The sequence below is a fragment of the Nelusetta ayraudi genome, unplaced genomic scaffold (assembly GCF_046127955.1).
Source record: "Nelusetta ayraudi isolate G7.1 ecotype Tasmania unplaced genomic scaffold, CSIRO-AGI_Nayr_v1 ptg000136l, whole genome shotgun sequence".
NCBI lineage: Eukaryota > Metazoa > Chordata > Actinopteri > Tetraodontiformes > Monacanthidae > Nelusetta > Nelusetta ayraudi.
This window is the reverse complement of record NW_027466186.1, coordinates 6,099,267-6,113,980: the sequence shown is the minus strand read 5'-3', so window position 1 is coordinate 6,113,980 and position 14,714 is coordinate 6,099,267. Positions and strand designations below refer to the sequence as shown.

Sequence of the window (14,714 nt, the reverse complement as noted above, 5' to 3'; positions counted from 1 at the left end):
CGTTAATGTGATGACACAAATCTTATCGACTCACCTGATCTGGTACATGTAGGAACACAATAAATGTACGAATCAATGGCTGTAGTTTCTCTTTACATATTTGCACCCAATCTTTTATCTATGCTATGCATACAAGTACACAATGTTTCCCAAACAGTACTGACCTGTCGTCATGACGTGGACCACTTCAATTGTCACCAGTGTCCTACAGGGATCGCAGATACCTGGATGAATCCTCGTTAATGGCTTAGGTCAAACATATTACAATAGGTAAAGACAACTTTCGCAAAAGAATCAATGGAGTTTCAAGTACAAAGCCAAAATGCAATACAGTAATTCAAATGACGCTATGTTCTCCCATTGCCTTGGTCCTGACTGAACATTGCAAGTGCTGTTTTCTCAAGGGTCGTCGGGGTCAAGAATAGCTGCTAGTCGTATTATGATAGACTTCTTGAATCTAGATTCTGCCTTTGTTCCAAAATATTGCCTTGACTATGCTTCAAAACATTCTTCAGACTATAATGAAAGTCTGTATGAATGTGAGTACACTCATGAAGTGCACAGACATTCTTTTTTTGCTCTCTCTTTTGTAAAAACTTGTAAATTTGTGAACCTTTAAAGCATTGCTTGGCTCTCAGGTAAGCGAACAATCACCAACGACCTGTTTTAGCGACTGCTTTGGCACAACAACACAGACTTTATTTTTTTGTGGTTACTGTAACATTAGAATCCAGCAGCATGAAGTTATAGTGAGGAATGAAAGTTGAATGCCATGCTCTGTCGTGACTGCCAAAATATGAACTCTTTCCGTATGTGGGCATCCACTGGTATTTCTTTTAAATCACATATAGATATGCAGTATTTGTCTAAGTTGTAATATTTAAACTGGCTAGAGGTCCCCAATGAAAAAAAAAAACATCAAATGAAAGATTAAAAAAGATTTTTTTTTTTGTTGCCCTATCAATGTAGATAGACAATATTAAAAGAAATGAGAGCAGGAACCAGAATTCATGGAAGAAGAATGACAAAAAATTAGGTCATAAAAAGACAAAAACATTTTTTTCATCACAGGTGTGCAGCATATTTATTATTATGACAATGACAAGAGCGTTGTGAGCTTGTCCTTAACAATGCAAACGATCTATGCTGACACACAGTACATGCGCTCCTGCATCAACAGCCTTACACACACACCTCACGGCGAGGCCATGACTGAACTGTTTAATAAAACAAATCGCTACGATAATAAAACACAAACTAAGACATTTTAGTGCACAATGGCGCGTTCTGAACCCCAAAGTAAACATACATGCTCAACATGTCATCGTATTGTGTCACACAGTGGCTCTTCCTATTGATATGGCAACCTCGACGAAATAAGTTAATTCATGAATTTCACCATAGCCCAACACATTTAATGCAATATGTACAAAACTTTCAAAGGAAAAGCATCTTTCCGTTAGAAAAGGTTTTCGCTACCGTCACGTTAAACGTTATTTCAGAGGTCACGTCACTTCAATCTTTATTAAAAATACAAAACTATCCACTAACAAGCTAAAAATGCTCTGCAATTAAGACTCGACATGAAGCAGCTTAACAGGAGTCCTGTGGAACCTGGCGTGAGAACGAGTGGACTGCAGGTCAGTGCGCAACGCTGTTTGCAGAGGATGGTTTGCTTGTGATGCCTCCATTCCTGGGTGACATCAAGGGACGGCGACGCACAACTATAACCAGCAGGTTCCGTCTCCCCCTGCATATGTATGTGCCACAGTAAAATAAAAAGTACACTTTGACAACAACAAAAAAAGAAGCTGCACTACTTTCTCCGTAGTTTGAGGAGGTAAAATAAGTGGCTGTATTTGCGTGACAGGCTGATGCTGAATGCGTGCATGTGAGAGTGTTCCCTTTGAATAAGCCCTTGTTCACTGTGAGCGCTCTGAGCAGCTGCCGACACATCCATCCGTCCATCCATCCAGTGGTGTAGTCTACGTGATAGGCAGGGATACGCCGTATAACCACCAGAAAAGGTCAGAATTACCATACAACCACTAAGAAAATGCGCAAAGATACGTATTAGTTGACTTTGAAAATGTGATTAAAGGATGTTCTGATCTGTTAGAGTCAGCCATTGCTTTAGTGCCGCTTCAGAGAATGGATTTCTGTGTTTGCACCACTTTTTGCACTTGATTGCTGAATATTTACTTCTTTTAAATGTGTTGATTATAATTAATTGTTATTTTATTTCTAATGAAATAAATTTGTGAAATAAATAAATTTGTGTTGAGACTGCTGTTCGACAGCTGTAAAGGACTGCAATATAGCTTGTGTTGCTTACAATACTTTTACATTTAGACAATACACAATCAGTACTTCAGGATCTCATTTATATGTGGTTGTTGTTTTGAAGGCTGGAGGGAGATAAAAATCAGTGTACCCACTGAAATAAACTAGTCTACACCACTGCCTCCCTCCTCTTAGGCCCGTGCCCGGCCGCTCCCCTTGCCCCACTCCGCTCCCTCGCCGGCACCGGGCAGCGAGAACCTTGTCACCACCTCCCTCTGGAACTCCTCCATCTCGTCTTCCAGGGCGCTGCTCTCTCCGTCCTCCTCGCCGGCCCCTCCCCCCTCCACCAGGTCCTCCAGGACGTCACTCACGTCCTCAGCGAAGTCCCGGAAGTCGACGCGGTCGTGCGCGAACATGCCGCCGCCGCCGCCCTCCTCCGCGGTGAAGAACTCGGCCGTCAGCCCACTGAGTTGCTCCGCCACCGCTGCATCCGCCCCCAGCTCCCCAGCCCGGGCCAGGTAGGCCTGGAGGACGGCCTGGAACTCGGACGCGGTGACGGGGCGCAGGCCCTCGGCCCGGGCGCAGGCCTCCGCCGAGCCACACTCGGACGCTCGGGGGTTGTGCTGCATGCGGCTGCGCTGGAGGTCCCAGTATTCCGGCTGGCCCGGGGAGGGCCGCCGCCGGTGTGTGTGAGCGGGCTTCCGCTCGCCCCACATATGCGCCCCCTGGTGGCCGTGGCTAGACCTGCCCTCACTTTTGTGCCTGTGGGAGCCTGTTGTGTCTGCGTCTTCACCTCTTTTCCAGTGCTGCTGCTCTTCCTCCTCCTTCTTCTTCCCACTCTCTTTCCTATCCTTCCTCTTCCACTCCTTGTCCTCTTCATCACTTCTGCTCTTCCACCCCTCCTCAGACTTGTCTTTTTTACTCCTCCACTTGTTCTCGCCCTGTTTCCTTTCAGCCTTCCTCTTCCCTTCCGCGTCAGATTTGCCGTTGTCACCCCTCCACTTGTGCGGCCCCCCTCCATCCTTGCCTTTCCCATCTCTACCCGGGTTTTTGCTCTCCTCCCACGGCTTCTTCTTCTTCTCCCCCTCCCATTTGCCTTCCTTTCGATGGTCTTTGCCATTCCTACTTCGGTCATCGTCTTTCTTCCCCTCTTTCGTTTGCCACTGCTCCTTGACCCCGTCTTTTCCTTTCTTCCACTTACTCTCTCCCTTCCACTCCTCCTTGCCTCTGTGCTTCTCTCCATGCTCCATCCCCACCTCCCAGTCCCTTTTCTCCTCCTTCTTCTTCTTCCCCTGCCACTGCTTGCCGTCACTCACTTCCCCGTGCCTCGACTTTTTCCAGTCTTTCTCCTCATTCCATTCTTTTCTCTCATTTTTTTCCCTCCTCTCTTTGCCGCCCTCCCTGTCCTTCCAGGTCTTCCCCTCGTCGCCCCTGCTAGCCTTCTCTCTCTTCCAGTCCTTCTCCTTCTCCTGTTTTGGCTCGGCGCTGTTCTTCTTCTGCTTGTCTCTGTTGTATTTCTCCTTGTCAAACTTTCCTGAATCATGTTTTTCCTTTTTCCATTCTGTTTTTCCTTCATCTTTTGTTTCCCCTTTCTCTCTGTCCCGTCCAGACTTTTCTTTCAGTCTCTCCTCCCTTTTCTTCTTCTCCTCCTTCACCTCTTTATTTTTCCCCGTCTTTGGCTGTCCATCAGCTGTACTTGGCACGCCGTCCTCTGGTTGGCTACTCGAGTGCGATGTCGTGGATGTCTGAGCAGTTTCGGGGGCTGCTGACAGAAACACAAAATGTCATTTCCACAACGGGATTAAACAAAGACCATATAATTGGGAAAGCAGGAAAAGAAGAAAAGCAGTAAGACTGCGCTTTCCCTTCTACAGTATCTATCATCTGTCTATATGTTCCACCCTCATCCATGGGTACCTTCGAGGAGTTTGGACTCGGTCAGAGTGGCCCTCAGTGTTTCTAGCTCTTTCTGTAGAGCCCGGACAGACTCCAGCTCTCTCTTCATCCTCTCATTCTCTTTGTGAAGGACAGGGAGAGAAGCCACCTCTTTCTTCAACCTACTGTTTTCCCTCTCCACCTCCTCCCACCGCAGACGCTCTTTCACTCCCTCCGCTGCCTGTCCCTTGGCCACTTTTAGCTCCTCTTTCTGGGCCTGTTGGGAGAAGAAAAATGGATCCTGTGAGAAAAGAAAGACCCGTATGTGTGAATGTTTACAGTGGACAGGTGAGAAGAGCCGAGCAGCACCTGGATCTGGGCATTCAGGACAGAAATCTGCTCGTTCCCTTTGGCTAACTTATTCAGAAGCTCCTTGTTGTCTGCGTCGACTGGTGGGAGAGCCTCCAGATTGAGCCAGTCCTCCTGTCAACAGAAGCTGCGTTTCCATGACAGTTTCTTGCAAAATAAAAGTGATACATCTAAAATTTCGACAAAGTGCAATTGCGATTTGCAGGTGTTTCCAGAGAATGGTGTAAAGCACATAAGCTGTAATTCTCGTCAAATCTTGTCGCGAGACCCTACTTTGAGGGAGATGGAGGTACAAAACATTTTGCGATAAATCTGCATTTCGATGTTGTTTGCTGTCAGGAATGGTTGATATATTTCTCTCTTTGATTACCTGTAAAAAATATTCCGTACATCTATATCCATACGTCTGATAAACCACCTCATGAGAGCGTAAAAACCTTTTAGCCATATTTGAGAGGTTTTTCCAAGTTTAGGTGTTTCCATGACCAGTTTTTTATTGCCATATTTAGGTCTTGTGCAATTCTAGGGGTTGTGGAAACGCAGCGAGAGACACGCTTTCAAAGACTTCCCGGAATGATCTTTGACAGAGGAGCCGAGAGATGAGAAGGAAGTAGCACAGACGGCGAAGGACAGCAGTTAACGCTGCCAGCTGTGTGGGTGGTCTGCTGAGCATAAAATACAAAAAATTCATGCGGCGGAACACAGCGTGCCGTAAGATGGGCACACGCAAATTGCCAGAATAATGAATAAATGTTTTACCACAGAGGACGTGGACAGGAATGGAGGCGGGAAGGCAACAAAAGGAGGAGACTGACGTCAGACTGACCTGTTTTGTTGGTAACTCCGAATCTCTCAGCTCCCTTGTATTGTAGTCACTGCCTGCAAATAATTTAGGCAGAGCTCAATGTTCATGTGAATAATACACAGTGAGAGAAGACAAGCAAAACCTTCATACGGCGCCGGATGTTACTGGAGGAAGGCCGCCTACCTAAAACACTGTGTTCTCTGTCAGCATATGCATGCAATTGTAAAGATGCATTGTACACACACGTTCATACACAGCAAAGACACAGAGCGGGATAATGTTCTAATTATAGTTCCGATTTCCATCCTAGGATGAGTGTTTTCAGTTTTAAGAAAACTACTCAGACATTCGTCCAATAAAGAATCGCCTTTAAAAAAGGAAAATAAATTGTACAATTGGCTATTAGATTAAGATTTTAGAGCATTTGAGTGAGCTCCTAAACTTAACATTCATAATATAAATAAATTCATGATTTTGAAAACAAAGATTATATGAGGGAAACTGAACTGACAAGATTGCAGTGTAAAGCAGAGCACTACACACATGAGCACGTAGGGATATTTGTGCCCGATCTTATCACAAGGTGCATTTCCCGGCATGCAACATAGGGTTAGCAAGTGAAAGTCACCACAACACCACGTGATGTGCCAGCTGCTAGGCAGGGGTGGCTAGAGGTTGTACATGCAAATTCATATTGTTCCTGAGTGCAGCTCCGGGGCTTTTACTCATAAAGAAACCACTTCATTAAAGAATCGGTTTCAAATGTGGTGATATTTCACAGAGGTCGACACAAACATGCACTTTGACGTCACAATACATGCTGTGTGAGAGCAAACGCAGCCTACCCTCATCCAGGTCCATGAAGACACCTGCAGGTACAATACAGACAGTCAGAATTCTTCAACTAATTAAGAATCTGGTCTGTCATTAAAGGTCCAGTGTGTAAAATGTGGCCTGATTTATGATTTCTATATTAGATAAAGCTAAAAGATAAGATAGACAAAAGAAGAAGAGACGTTGCAGGGACCAATGAAAAGAGTTTGGGGCATGGCTATCCCAAAAACCTCCTCGGAAACAAAAATCAAAAAATCTCACGGTGGGAAAGGGAGGTTGAAATGGCGAGCGCCGCAATCTAAGAGGTAACCACAAGACACTAAACCTTTAAGGTGCATCAGATACCAAGAAAGTCTCCTTCCATTTGTTCTATAGCGCCTCCTTACCACGCCGACACACTACTTCCTCAACATAAACCACAGACTTGTTGTGGTCGGTTTCATGTTGGTGTTTTTTTCAGCTCCTTCATCACAATGCAGACAGCACGATGTCTGAAGTGTGTTGACGTGAGAAGGACACTTGCAAAGTTTCCATCAACACCTCCTCCTCAACACCTATCAATTTGTCAATAACCTTTTATCATTTGCAACTCAGCAAAGTTCGGTAGCAAGAAGAGCAGCTTTGAAATTCATTTTGAGAAATTCTATCTAAAGAAAGGCCGTCTACTCTCACACATCTCTCGACATTGTCTAAATTCAAAATAACAAGACAGAAGCTGGTAAACAGTATTCTTAAAAAAAATTTTTTTAAAGAAAAAAGTATGTTTAATTTGAATGTTTCTATGAGCTCGGGATGATGCGTACCTGAGAAAAAGACTGTGCCGATGCCGACAAGAATCACAGCTCCCAGGATGCACTTGTTCACAGTGAATCCACTCCCCTCGTCCCGCTGTGGCGGCTGCAACTCTTCCTCTTTTTCCTCTTCCTCCTCCGTCCTTCCGATCCGCTCCAGAGCCGCCAGGAGAGAACGTCTCCTGCTCGCCTCCTCCGCAGTCTTCTGCTCACCCACCTCTGACTCCACGGGAGACTCTGAAGCGGTGGAAGGAGGAAAGAAAAAGAAAAGCAATAACTGTGGTGACATTTAGTGATATTTAGAGCAGCTAATAATTTAGTCAAAGTGTCAAATAAGTTTCATCATGTACGTTGTGCAAATTTGCTCCTTAAAATTTCTCTTTTTAATAAATTACAGGGAAATGGGCCAAAGTATTTTTTTTTTTATTTTTAGCAATTTAGGAAAATATTTTCAAAATGATTCCAAATTTTCTGTGCTAGTAGTTGTTTTTAAGAAGCAATGGAAGAGTAAAAAGGTTCTTGTGAGAACTTGCTAACGATTATGCTCACTGAAGCAAAAATTCTAAATAAACCAATAAATATCATCACATCATGCACCGTGCATCCAATCACAGCCTCTCCAGGAAAGTGCCAGCCCAGATCCTAAGTCTTTTTATGACCAGCTACTCCACTAAGTGCACTTTAAACACACACATTACACACCTAAAGGAAAGAAAAAAGGAAAAACACGGGCAAAAACAGCCTATACGTACATACCAGCAGGTTTCCCGACGTCACCAGTCCTCTCACAGATCTCAGGCTCCGCCCCATCATGTGTTCCCTTCTCCTCACTGAGATGATGGGCACTTCCTTCCCGTGAGAGCCTCTGCTCTTCCTGTGCAGGCTCTGCCCCTCCCAGAGTCTCTATGCTCAGCTGTGTGGCAGAAGGCTCATCAGGGGAGGGGGCTATGTGGGAGTAGGAGTCAGAAAACAAATCGGGATCATGGGCTGACACCGCCGGGCCCTCCGGTAGGCCCTCCGACTGGCTGAGTGCATCACTGTCAGAGGAGAAGCCGACTGATGATGCAACAGCAGTGCAAGCGCCGACAGCTGCAGTCGGAGAGGTACGTTGCTCTGTGTTCGTGTCCGATGTGAGCTCGTCTGGCTTTCCTCCTGGTACCTGTTTGTTGGAATGAGTAGATTAAATCCATCTCTTTCAAGTCAGATAGACAATACATATAACACATATTTAGATAAAAATAACTTTGAAACAATTAAAAGGCTCAGTTTCTGGGTTCAGAATGTGCATTTTTTAAATTTAGTTTATACAAAATATCAGTTCGCATTCACTGTCCTTTTAAAACTACATGACATAAAAAAATTAACAAAACCCTGGTGTATTGCCTTTTCTCCCTCCAGAGGGCGCCCTTCTGCAGGTTGTGCACTGCTGGCAGGCTGCTTCTCCTCAGAACCTGGGATCACTGAGCAGAGTCGGAGGGCAAACTTGAGGAACAGCGATAGCGATTGAACCCCACCACAAGGACAATATGGAAACTTTTGGTCTTACATTTTGTAAGTGACTATATGATTGTCCTGTAATAGCATTTGAATTGCTATGGAGTGGCAATATGTTTGTTGTTTTTTTAGTTCATTTTGCCTTATTATTGTTTTTGCAGTTTAAATTCTGGACAATCACCTGACGCAGGCGTTGGCTCTTCTGCACGGCAATCTGTCCCTTCTGCTGAAGGCTTCAGGGGTTCAGCAACAGACTACAACAACCAGAGAAACAACAGTTGAATCAAACAAACATAATTATCATGTATGCTGCATAAACACTATTCCAGAAATACATTTTTCTGAAAAGTATTAAACATGCCCACTACCAGTCAAAAGTTTGGACATACCTGTTTCTTCTTTATCTTTACTACTTTCTACATTGTAGATACATACCAAAGACATCAAATATATGGGCAGGACATGAGGGTTAATGTGGTGAAAAAAAGTTAAATACCAATATATATTATGTTATATATATTTTTTATATGGGTTGGCCATTCTAGATCATCCAAAATTTCTTCAAGTTATTTCACTTTTTTTGTGTGTGTCATACACATTCCGTATGCGTCCATTTGTAGTCAAGAAAAAAAAGAATCCGTCCAAATTTTTGACTGGGAGTGTATTTCCCATGAAATACAGCGTCAAACAGACGCAGAGCTGACAGTCTTGTCGCTCAGCAGGTCACCAAACCTGTCCACTTAACCAAAACACTGGTTTGCTCTTTGTAAACATGAAAATGAAAATAAAAGTGTCACCAATGAATGGCAGAGGCAGTTAAACAAATGAAAAGAAGGAAGAGAGACAGAGACACACAGGTACACTTGTTCTGTTGGTAGCTGGCTCGTCTCTGCGACAGTGGAGCTTATAAAAAAAGAATATGTTTAAAGAGAATTATAAGAAAGGGAATTATACAAAGACAGCCATATCACAGAAACCTACTTTCTATTCAGGTGACCTCAAAAAAATTCTTTTGGGACTGGGGGTTTTCTTTTTTTAAGCATAATATATTTTCAGTTTTTCGGTATTCAAAGTGACACCAGGATCTCCTGCGTTCATTACGGTGATACCTCTGAAGTCAGGATGGTCCAGCTGTTGTTCGCACCACTGCCCCCAGACATGGCTGCCTAGAGGCCTTGCCAGTCACCTGCAACAGATAAGAAAAAAAGCAGCAGAGACAAATGAAAAGTAATTCACTAAAGAGGAAGGGGGAAAAAAAAAATCAATATCCTCCTTTCTGTTCGCTTATGCAGCTGTCCAACTAGGTTTGTACCAATATGTTAACGCAAACCTGCACAAAAAGAAGAGGTTTAGGCTATGCGCTCACTGAATGCAACATTGCAGCAGTGTGCAATGTCATCGTCAGAGTGAGAAGTGCAGCTCTAAAAAAATATTTACATGGTGTGTTTGCGTGCACACGCCATTTGAATACATGGTCTTGCAACACAGCCTCACCCATTGCACCAATAAAGGAACTACAGTAACATGTTGCCAACACGTCGCTCCATGGCCCATGAGAAATTGCATGTTTAAGTGCGCAGGAAAATCAGTTTCCCAGTGGACTATTGATTCAGGTCTTCATTAGTAGTTTGTGTGTGCCGTGGAAATTCTGGTCGCACTCGCTTTGGACTGGCAGGGAAATGTTTTGGCAGAGACTCTGGTAACTAAGGCCGAGACCATTCTGGAGATACTGACAGCAGAATGGAACGCAGTTTCAAAGCCACTGGTCGCAAGATATACATCTACAGCGAAGCGGCAGTTTGTGAACTGTACCCACATGGCAGTAAATGTTGGAATAACAAAACCCTTGCAGCCTCTTTTATGTAAATAATTGCCTATTGCACATATATTCTTCCTGACAACGTTCCCACTGGAAACTTGCTGATATTTCACTTTTAGCACTGGTCATATTCAACTGCACAGCGATGCGGTGCAAGAGGATTCCCTCCAATGGAAGAGGATGAATAACCCAAGCGGCTCATTTACCGCGTGTCGTCTGGCTTTCTGAAACGAACACAAGGAGAATCACTGGCCAAAGCGACTGATGACACACTTCGCTTCCTCAAGTCGAGCCTATCTCAGCTTAACAATTTAGGTCTCCTAATTGAGTGCCTCCCAAGAGGAGTCCTCTGAATCCAGCCCCAGGCCCTGGGACCATTGTGGAGCATATAGTGGAAATGGCTGGAATAGATAGCAGCTAAATATAGCCATGCCTGAGACCGAGTAGAGACAGAAGGAGGGAGCACGCAAGAGGACGGCCATCGGGAACACAAAAGAGCCGGAAATGTATTCTGAGGACATTCTTCCGACAATTTATCTATTATATTTAATTTATCTAAATCCACCACAAAGCCTGTGGCATTTGGCAAGGGAACACACACACACACACACACACACACACACACACACATATGTATATATATATATATATATATATATATATATATATATATATATATATATGTATATATATATATGTATATATATATATATATATATATATATATATATATATATATATATATATATATATATATATATATATATATATATATATACATATATATACATATATATATATACACATATGTATATATATATATATATATATATATATATATATATATAAGTTTACGGTGTGGTTCTTATTCTCTTGTCTTCACAAAGATATCTCATTTAACCTCAGAGTACAGCCTGTGGGATTCAGGATGACATTTAAGAGGAGTTTTACACAGTGGTTTTCAAATAACCCTCTAATGATATGAGATTATTAACCCTTCTCGGGGAAAAAAAATACAACAACCAAAAAACAAACAACAACATTGGCCTGCTTTCAGCTCCATGAATGCATTTTCCCCGGAATTTAATGCAAATGCTGGCACTCGTTATTTTGTCTAGAGCAAAAATGCACCCTAATACATGAGCGCAGATCTAAGCCTGAATGTTTTTATTCTGGTCTCAGCAGAGGGAGAATTGCCAAATAAGGTCAAGAGAATTAAGTGGAAGGGGAGCCATTAAAACGGCGATGTTAGATGATTAGCGTGAGCAGTAGAACCAGCTTTGTTTTTTCTTAACAGCACCGTTTAAAAACTGCATTATCAAAGCAGCAGGAAGTCAAAGGAGGAAACTAGTATAGTATTTGAAAAGAGATTATACGGTTGCGCAGAGCGGTTTGAAAGCGATGACAGGAAATGGCGCACGAAGGTGAACAAACAACAAACAAGAATAAAAGTTAAAGGTCTACAAGAAATTTACGGAAACTGTTTAAGGTACGGACATGTGCACTTTTATATCACAACATAACAATTGTGAGTGATGAGGAAGCCTGCCCACTTCCGTTGCTGGGACTTTGAGTCAACAAGCGAGCAGGGAGAAAGTGAAGTAAGGACAGGTTGACGCTGACGGAAGGAGAAGAAGCAAGGCAAGACAAAGCGTAGCTGTTCCGTTCAAAAGCACTTGAAAATACTTGAGAAGAAACTCTTACCCCGGTCCGTTGTCTTACTTCTGAGCCCACAGACGCAGTAGACACACACTGGAGCGACTTTCCCATCCAACTTGACAACTTGGAACGTGCCTCCTTGTGCTTGTATGAGCAACGCGCGTCTCGTCCAATCAGAGGTGAGTATTTAATCTTAGTCCCGCCTCCGTGCCTCTGGTTGGGCCAATGGCAATGCGGCTTCACTGTGCTTGACCGGTAGAGCGTCCGGGTTGATTGATCGGCGCAGGTGATGCCCAGTTAGCAAAGCGTACATCTTTCTTACATGTCTGTCGCTCCGCGCGCGCGCGCGCGCGCGCACACACACACACACACACACACACACACACACACACACACACACACACACACTTTCAGTCGTCGTTCGAGATGGAACTGCTCAGCAGCGAGTTAATTCCAGGCTCAGTTTTCCGCCGTGACGGCTTGTGAAACGGATCCAATAAATCAATAAATCCTACATCTGTAGCACAACTACTTAAGCAAACGGCGAATTAAAGGTAAATAAGGTTTAGTTGGACACCATGACCAAACGTATGCGTTTTATTTAGCCCATAACTACATGATATGTGAACTATAAAATTAATGGAAAGAAAATGAACAAAAATACAGAAATAAGGGAAATAACTTTTTTTCTCTTCATGACTTGTTTTATTAACTGCACACCAGTCTGTCTTGCTGTGAACACCCGGGAAGCCATTTGTCAAGACCTCTCAGCCCAGAAAACTCTGACCCTTTCTCACAATGTGCGCACACCGTGCGACTGTGCAAGCATATTTCCCGGAACCCAAGAAGAGCATCCTATTGCCACTGAAAAACAGACACAGAAATATATTTTAAAATACAATAATTAGTTTGGGAGAGAGAGAAAAAAAGATCACTGCTCAATAAAAATGTGTACTTCTCTGAAATGTGAGAACCTCATTTCAAACAGAAGAGCAAATATTTTTCTTTTAATAAATTATAAAGGATTCATTTCACTATTAGCTTGAGAGAAGGTGATAACTGTCATATGAGAGAGGACTCATACTTGCCAAAGCTCAGCACCGCCGACCAAACGCTCCATTCCTTATTAAATAAAAAAAAAATGGCACTGTGGGAGCCAATGGGAGTAAATGGGAAAAAAAATCAATGTGTGACCACTTTCAGGCTCAGTCCAGGATCTCTTTGATGCACCAGCAGCACAGGAGGAAATAGAGGCACTCCTTGACAGACTGGATAAAACTGTAGGCAAAATTTCCACCCAGGAAGTTCTTGCCCCGTCCGAAACCCATGGCCATGTCCCGTAGGTGTTGTCCCAGCGTGGAGGAGGGCATGGCCTGGGGGAGAGGACGCTGAGGATGCATGGCTGTGAACAGTGGGAGGGGGAAGAAAAACAACAACACAAGCAGGGGAGGATGCGGAGGGCGAGTCCGTGAGAGAGAAAGGCAGAGAAATTGTGACGGGCCTGGGCTCCTGCAGCAGCTGGCGCTCTGCTCTGTGTTCTGGCCGCCAGTCGGCCCCTTTACTTATCACCTCCTATGGAAAATGCAGGACGCCACTATTCATTTCCCGCCTCTTCTCGACTGTTCCGTGCTTTTCAAACAGCCGCTGATTAATTAAAAGGCCTTGTTTACCTTTCCGCTGTTGTTTTGTCTCCTTTGTGCGCTCCCTTACACACCCACTCCCCCCGCTAATCCCTGAATCGGGCCCGCACCGGCACGCGCTCGTCTGCTCACAAACAGGACAGTTCCAGTAGCTTCATTCCAGCCAGTTCCAGCACCACCAGCCTTTTGTTGAGGACATTGTGTGTCAGGCAATCACACTTTCTAGTGCAGGCATGGGCAAACTACGACCCAGGGGCCAAATGCGGCCCGTTAAACTCTTTAATCTGGCCTGCCGAAGTTGAAGAATTTATATATTAATAGTAAGTAAGTCATAAAATAGTTGTATTTGATCATTGTTTTCAGTGTTCTAAGAGTAATTTAAATAAAGAGCTCATTCTCGTGGGACTACAAAGGCTCCGATTTTGTTGTAATGCTTTTGTTCATTTTCAATTGACACTAAAGCACATTTTATACATATCCCATCATATATTTTTTCCTCCTATGAGGTGGGTCACCAAAACACTCCATCCATCTGCTTCGGCCCCTCTGTCATATTTTAGAACCCATTGAGGCCCACCAGCAAAAAATTTGCCCACCCCCGTTCGAGTTTTCTTTTTGTTTTGTTTTTAAGTAACTCACTGAAATATCAAGTCAGACTCACAAAGAGAGAGATGAATGATATATGTATTTATATATGCAATCTATTTTTTTCTCCCAATACAGGTGTCAACCAACATTATTTTTTTTGCTGTAAAAACAGAAGAAGGTATTAAAATGGAAACGTACAAAGTACAAATCAACATCTGTGCAGACTGTTCTCAAAGTAACCTTTGGCTTTCAAATAACACAAACTTAAAAAATACGACAGCATCATCAACACGATAACCACCACCAACGACAACGACAACAAACAAGATTTTCCTTTTCTTTTTGCAAAAGATTTTCATGCAAAAGAAAAAAAGAGGCATCTGCGATGACAAAATGAGATCGCTGGACAAGCTCACGAATGAGGCGCAGCTGGGTCCGTTTCAGCATGTGCACGCACACACGCACACACACACACACACGTTACAGGCACACATCCAAACACGAGCCTTAGGTTTTTCTTTCCTTTTTTTTTTCAAAACCCAGCAAACATCTTAACA

The 14,714-nt window shown here is 43.6% G+C and overlaps 2 protein-coding genes across 4 annotated transcripts; both read right to left on the bottom strand.

Moving 5' to 3' along the window:
- Positions 1–1,056: 1,056 nt before the first annotated feature.
- Positions 1,057–12,109, bottom strand: pbxip1b (pre-B-cell leukemia homeobox interacting protein 1b). 3 transcript variants are annotated; one of them, XM_076012939.1, is made up of 11 exons: positions 11,975–12,109; positions 9,561–9,637; positions 8,633–8,705; positions 8,341–8,417; positions 7,714–8,116; positions 6,970–7,194; positions 6,178–6,201; positions 5,354–5,406; positions 4,528–4,641; positions 4,201–4,435; positions 1,057–4,048 (listed from the first exon to the last, which is right to left on the bottom strand). In XM_076012939.1, exons 2-11 carry the CDS (start codon positions 9,609–9,611, stop codon positions 2,475–2,477), a joined length of 2,829 nt encoding a protein of 942 aa, XP_075869054.1. In that variant the 5' UTR covers positions 9,612–9,637; positions 11,975–12,109; the 3' UTR covers positions 1,057–2,474. The 3 variants fall into 3 exon arrangements, with proteins under 3 accessions (XP_075869054.1, XP_075869056.1, XP_075869057.1); XM_076012941.1 differs by having other exon boundaries at positions 4,345–4,435; XM_076012942.1 differs by having other exon boundaries at positions 1,057–4,045; positions 4,345–4,435.
- Positions 12,110–12,511: 402 nt separating this feature from the next.
- On the bottom strand, positions 12,512–14,660 carry lenep (lens epithelial protein). Its single transcript, XM_076012955.1, has one exon. It carries the CDS (start codon positions 13,327–13,329, stop codon positions 13,135–13,137), a length of 195 nt encoding a protein of 64 aa, XP_075869070.1. The 5' UTR covers positions 13,330–14,660; the 3' UTR covers positions 12,512–13,134.
- Positions 14,661–14,714: the final 54 nt, after the last annotated feature.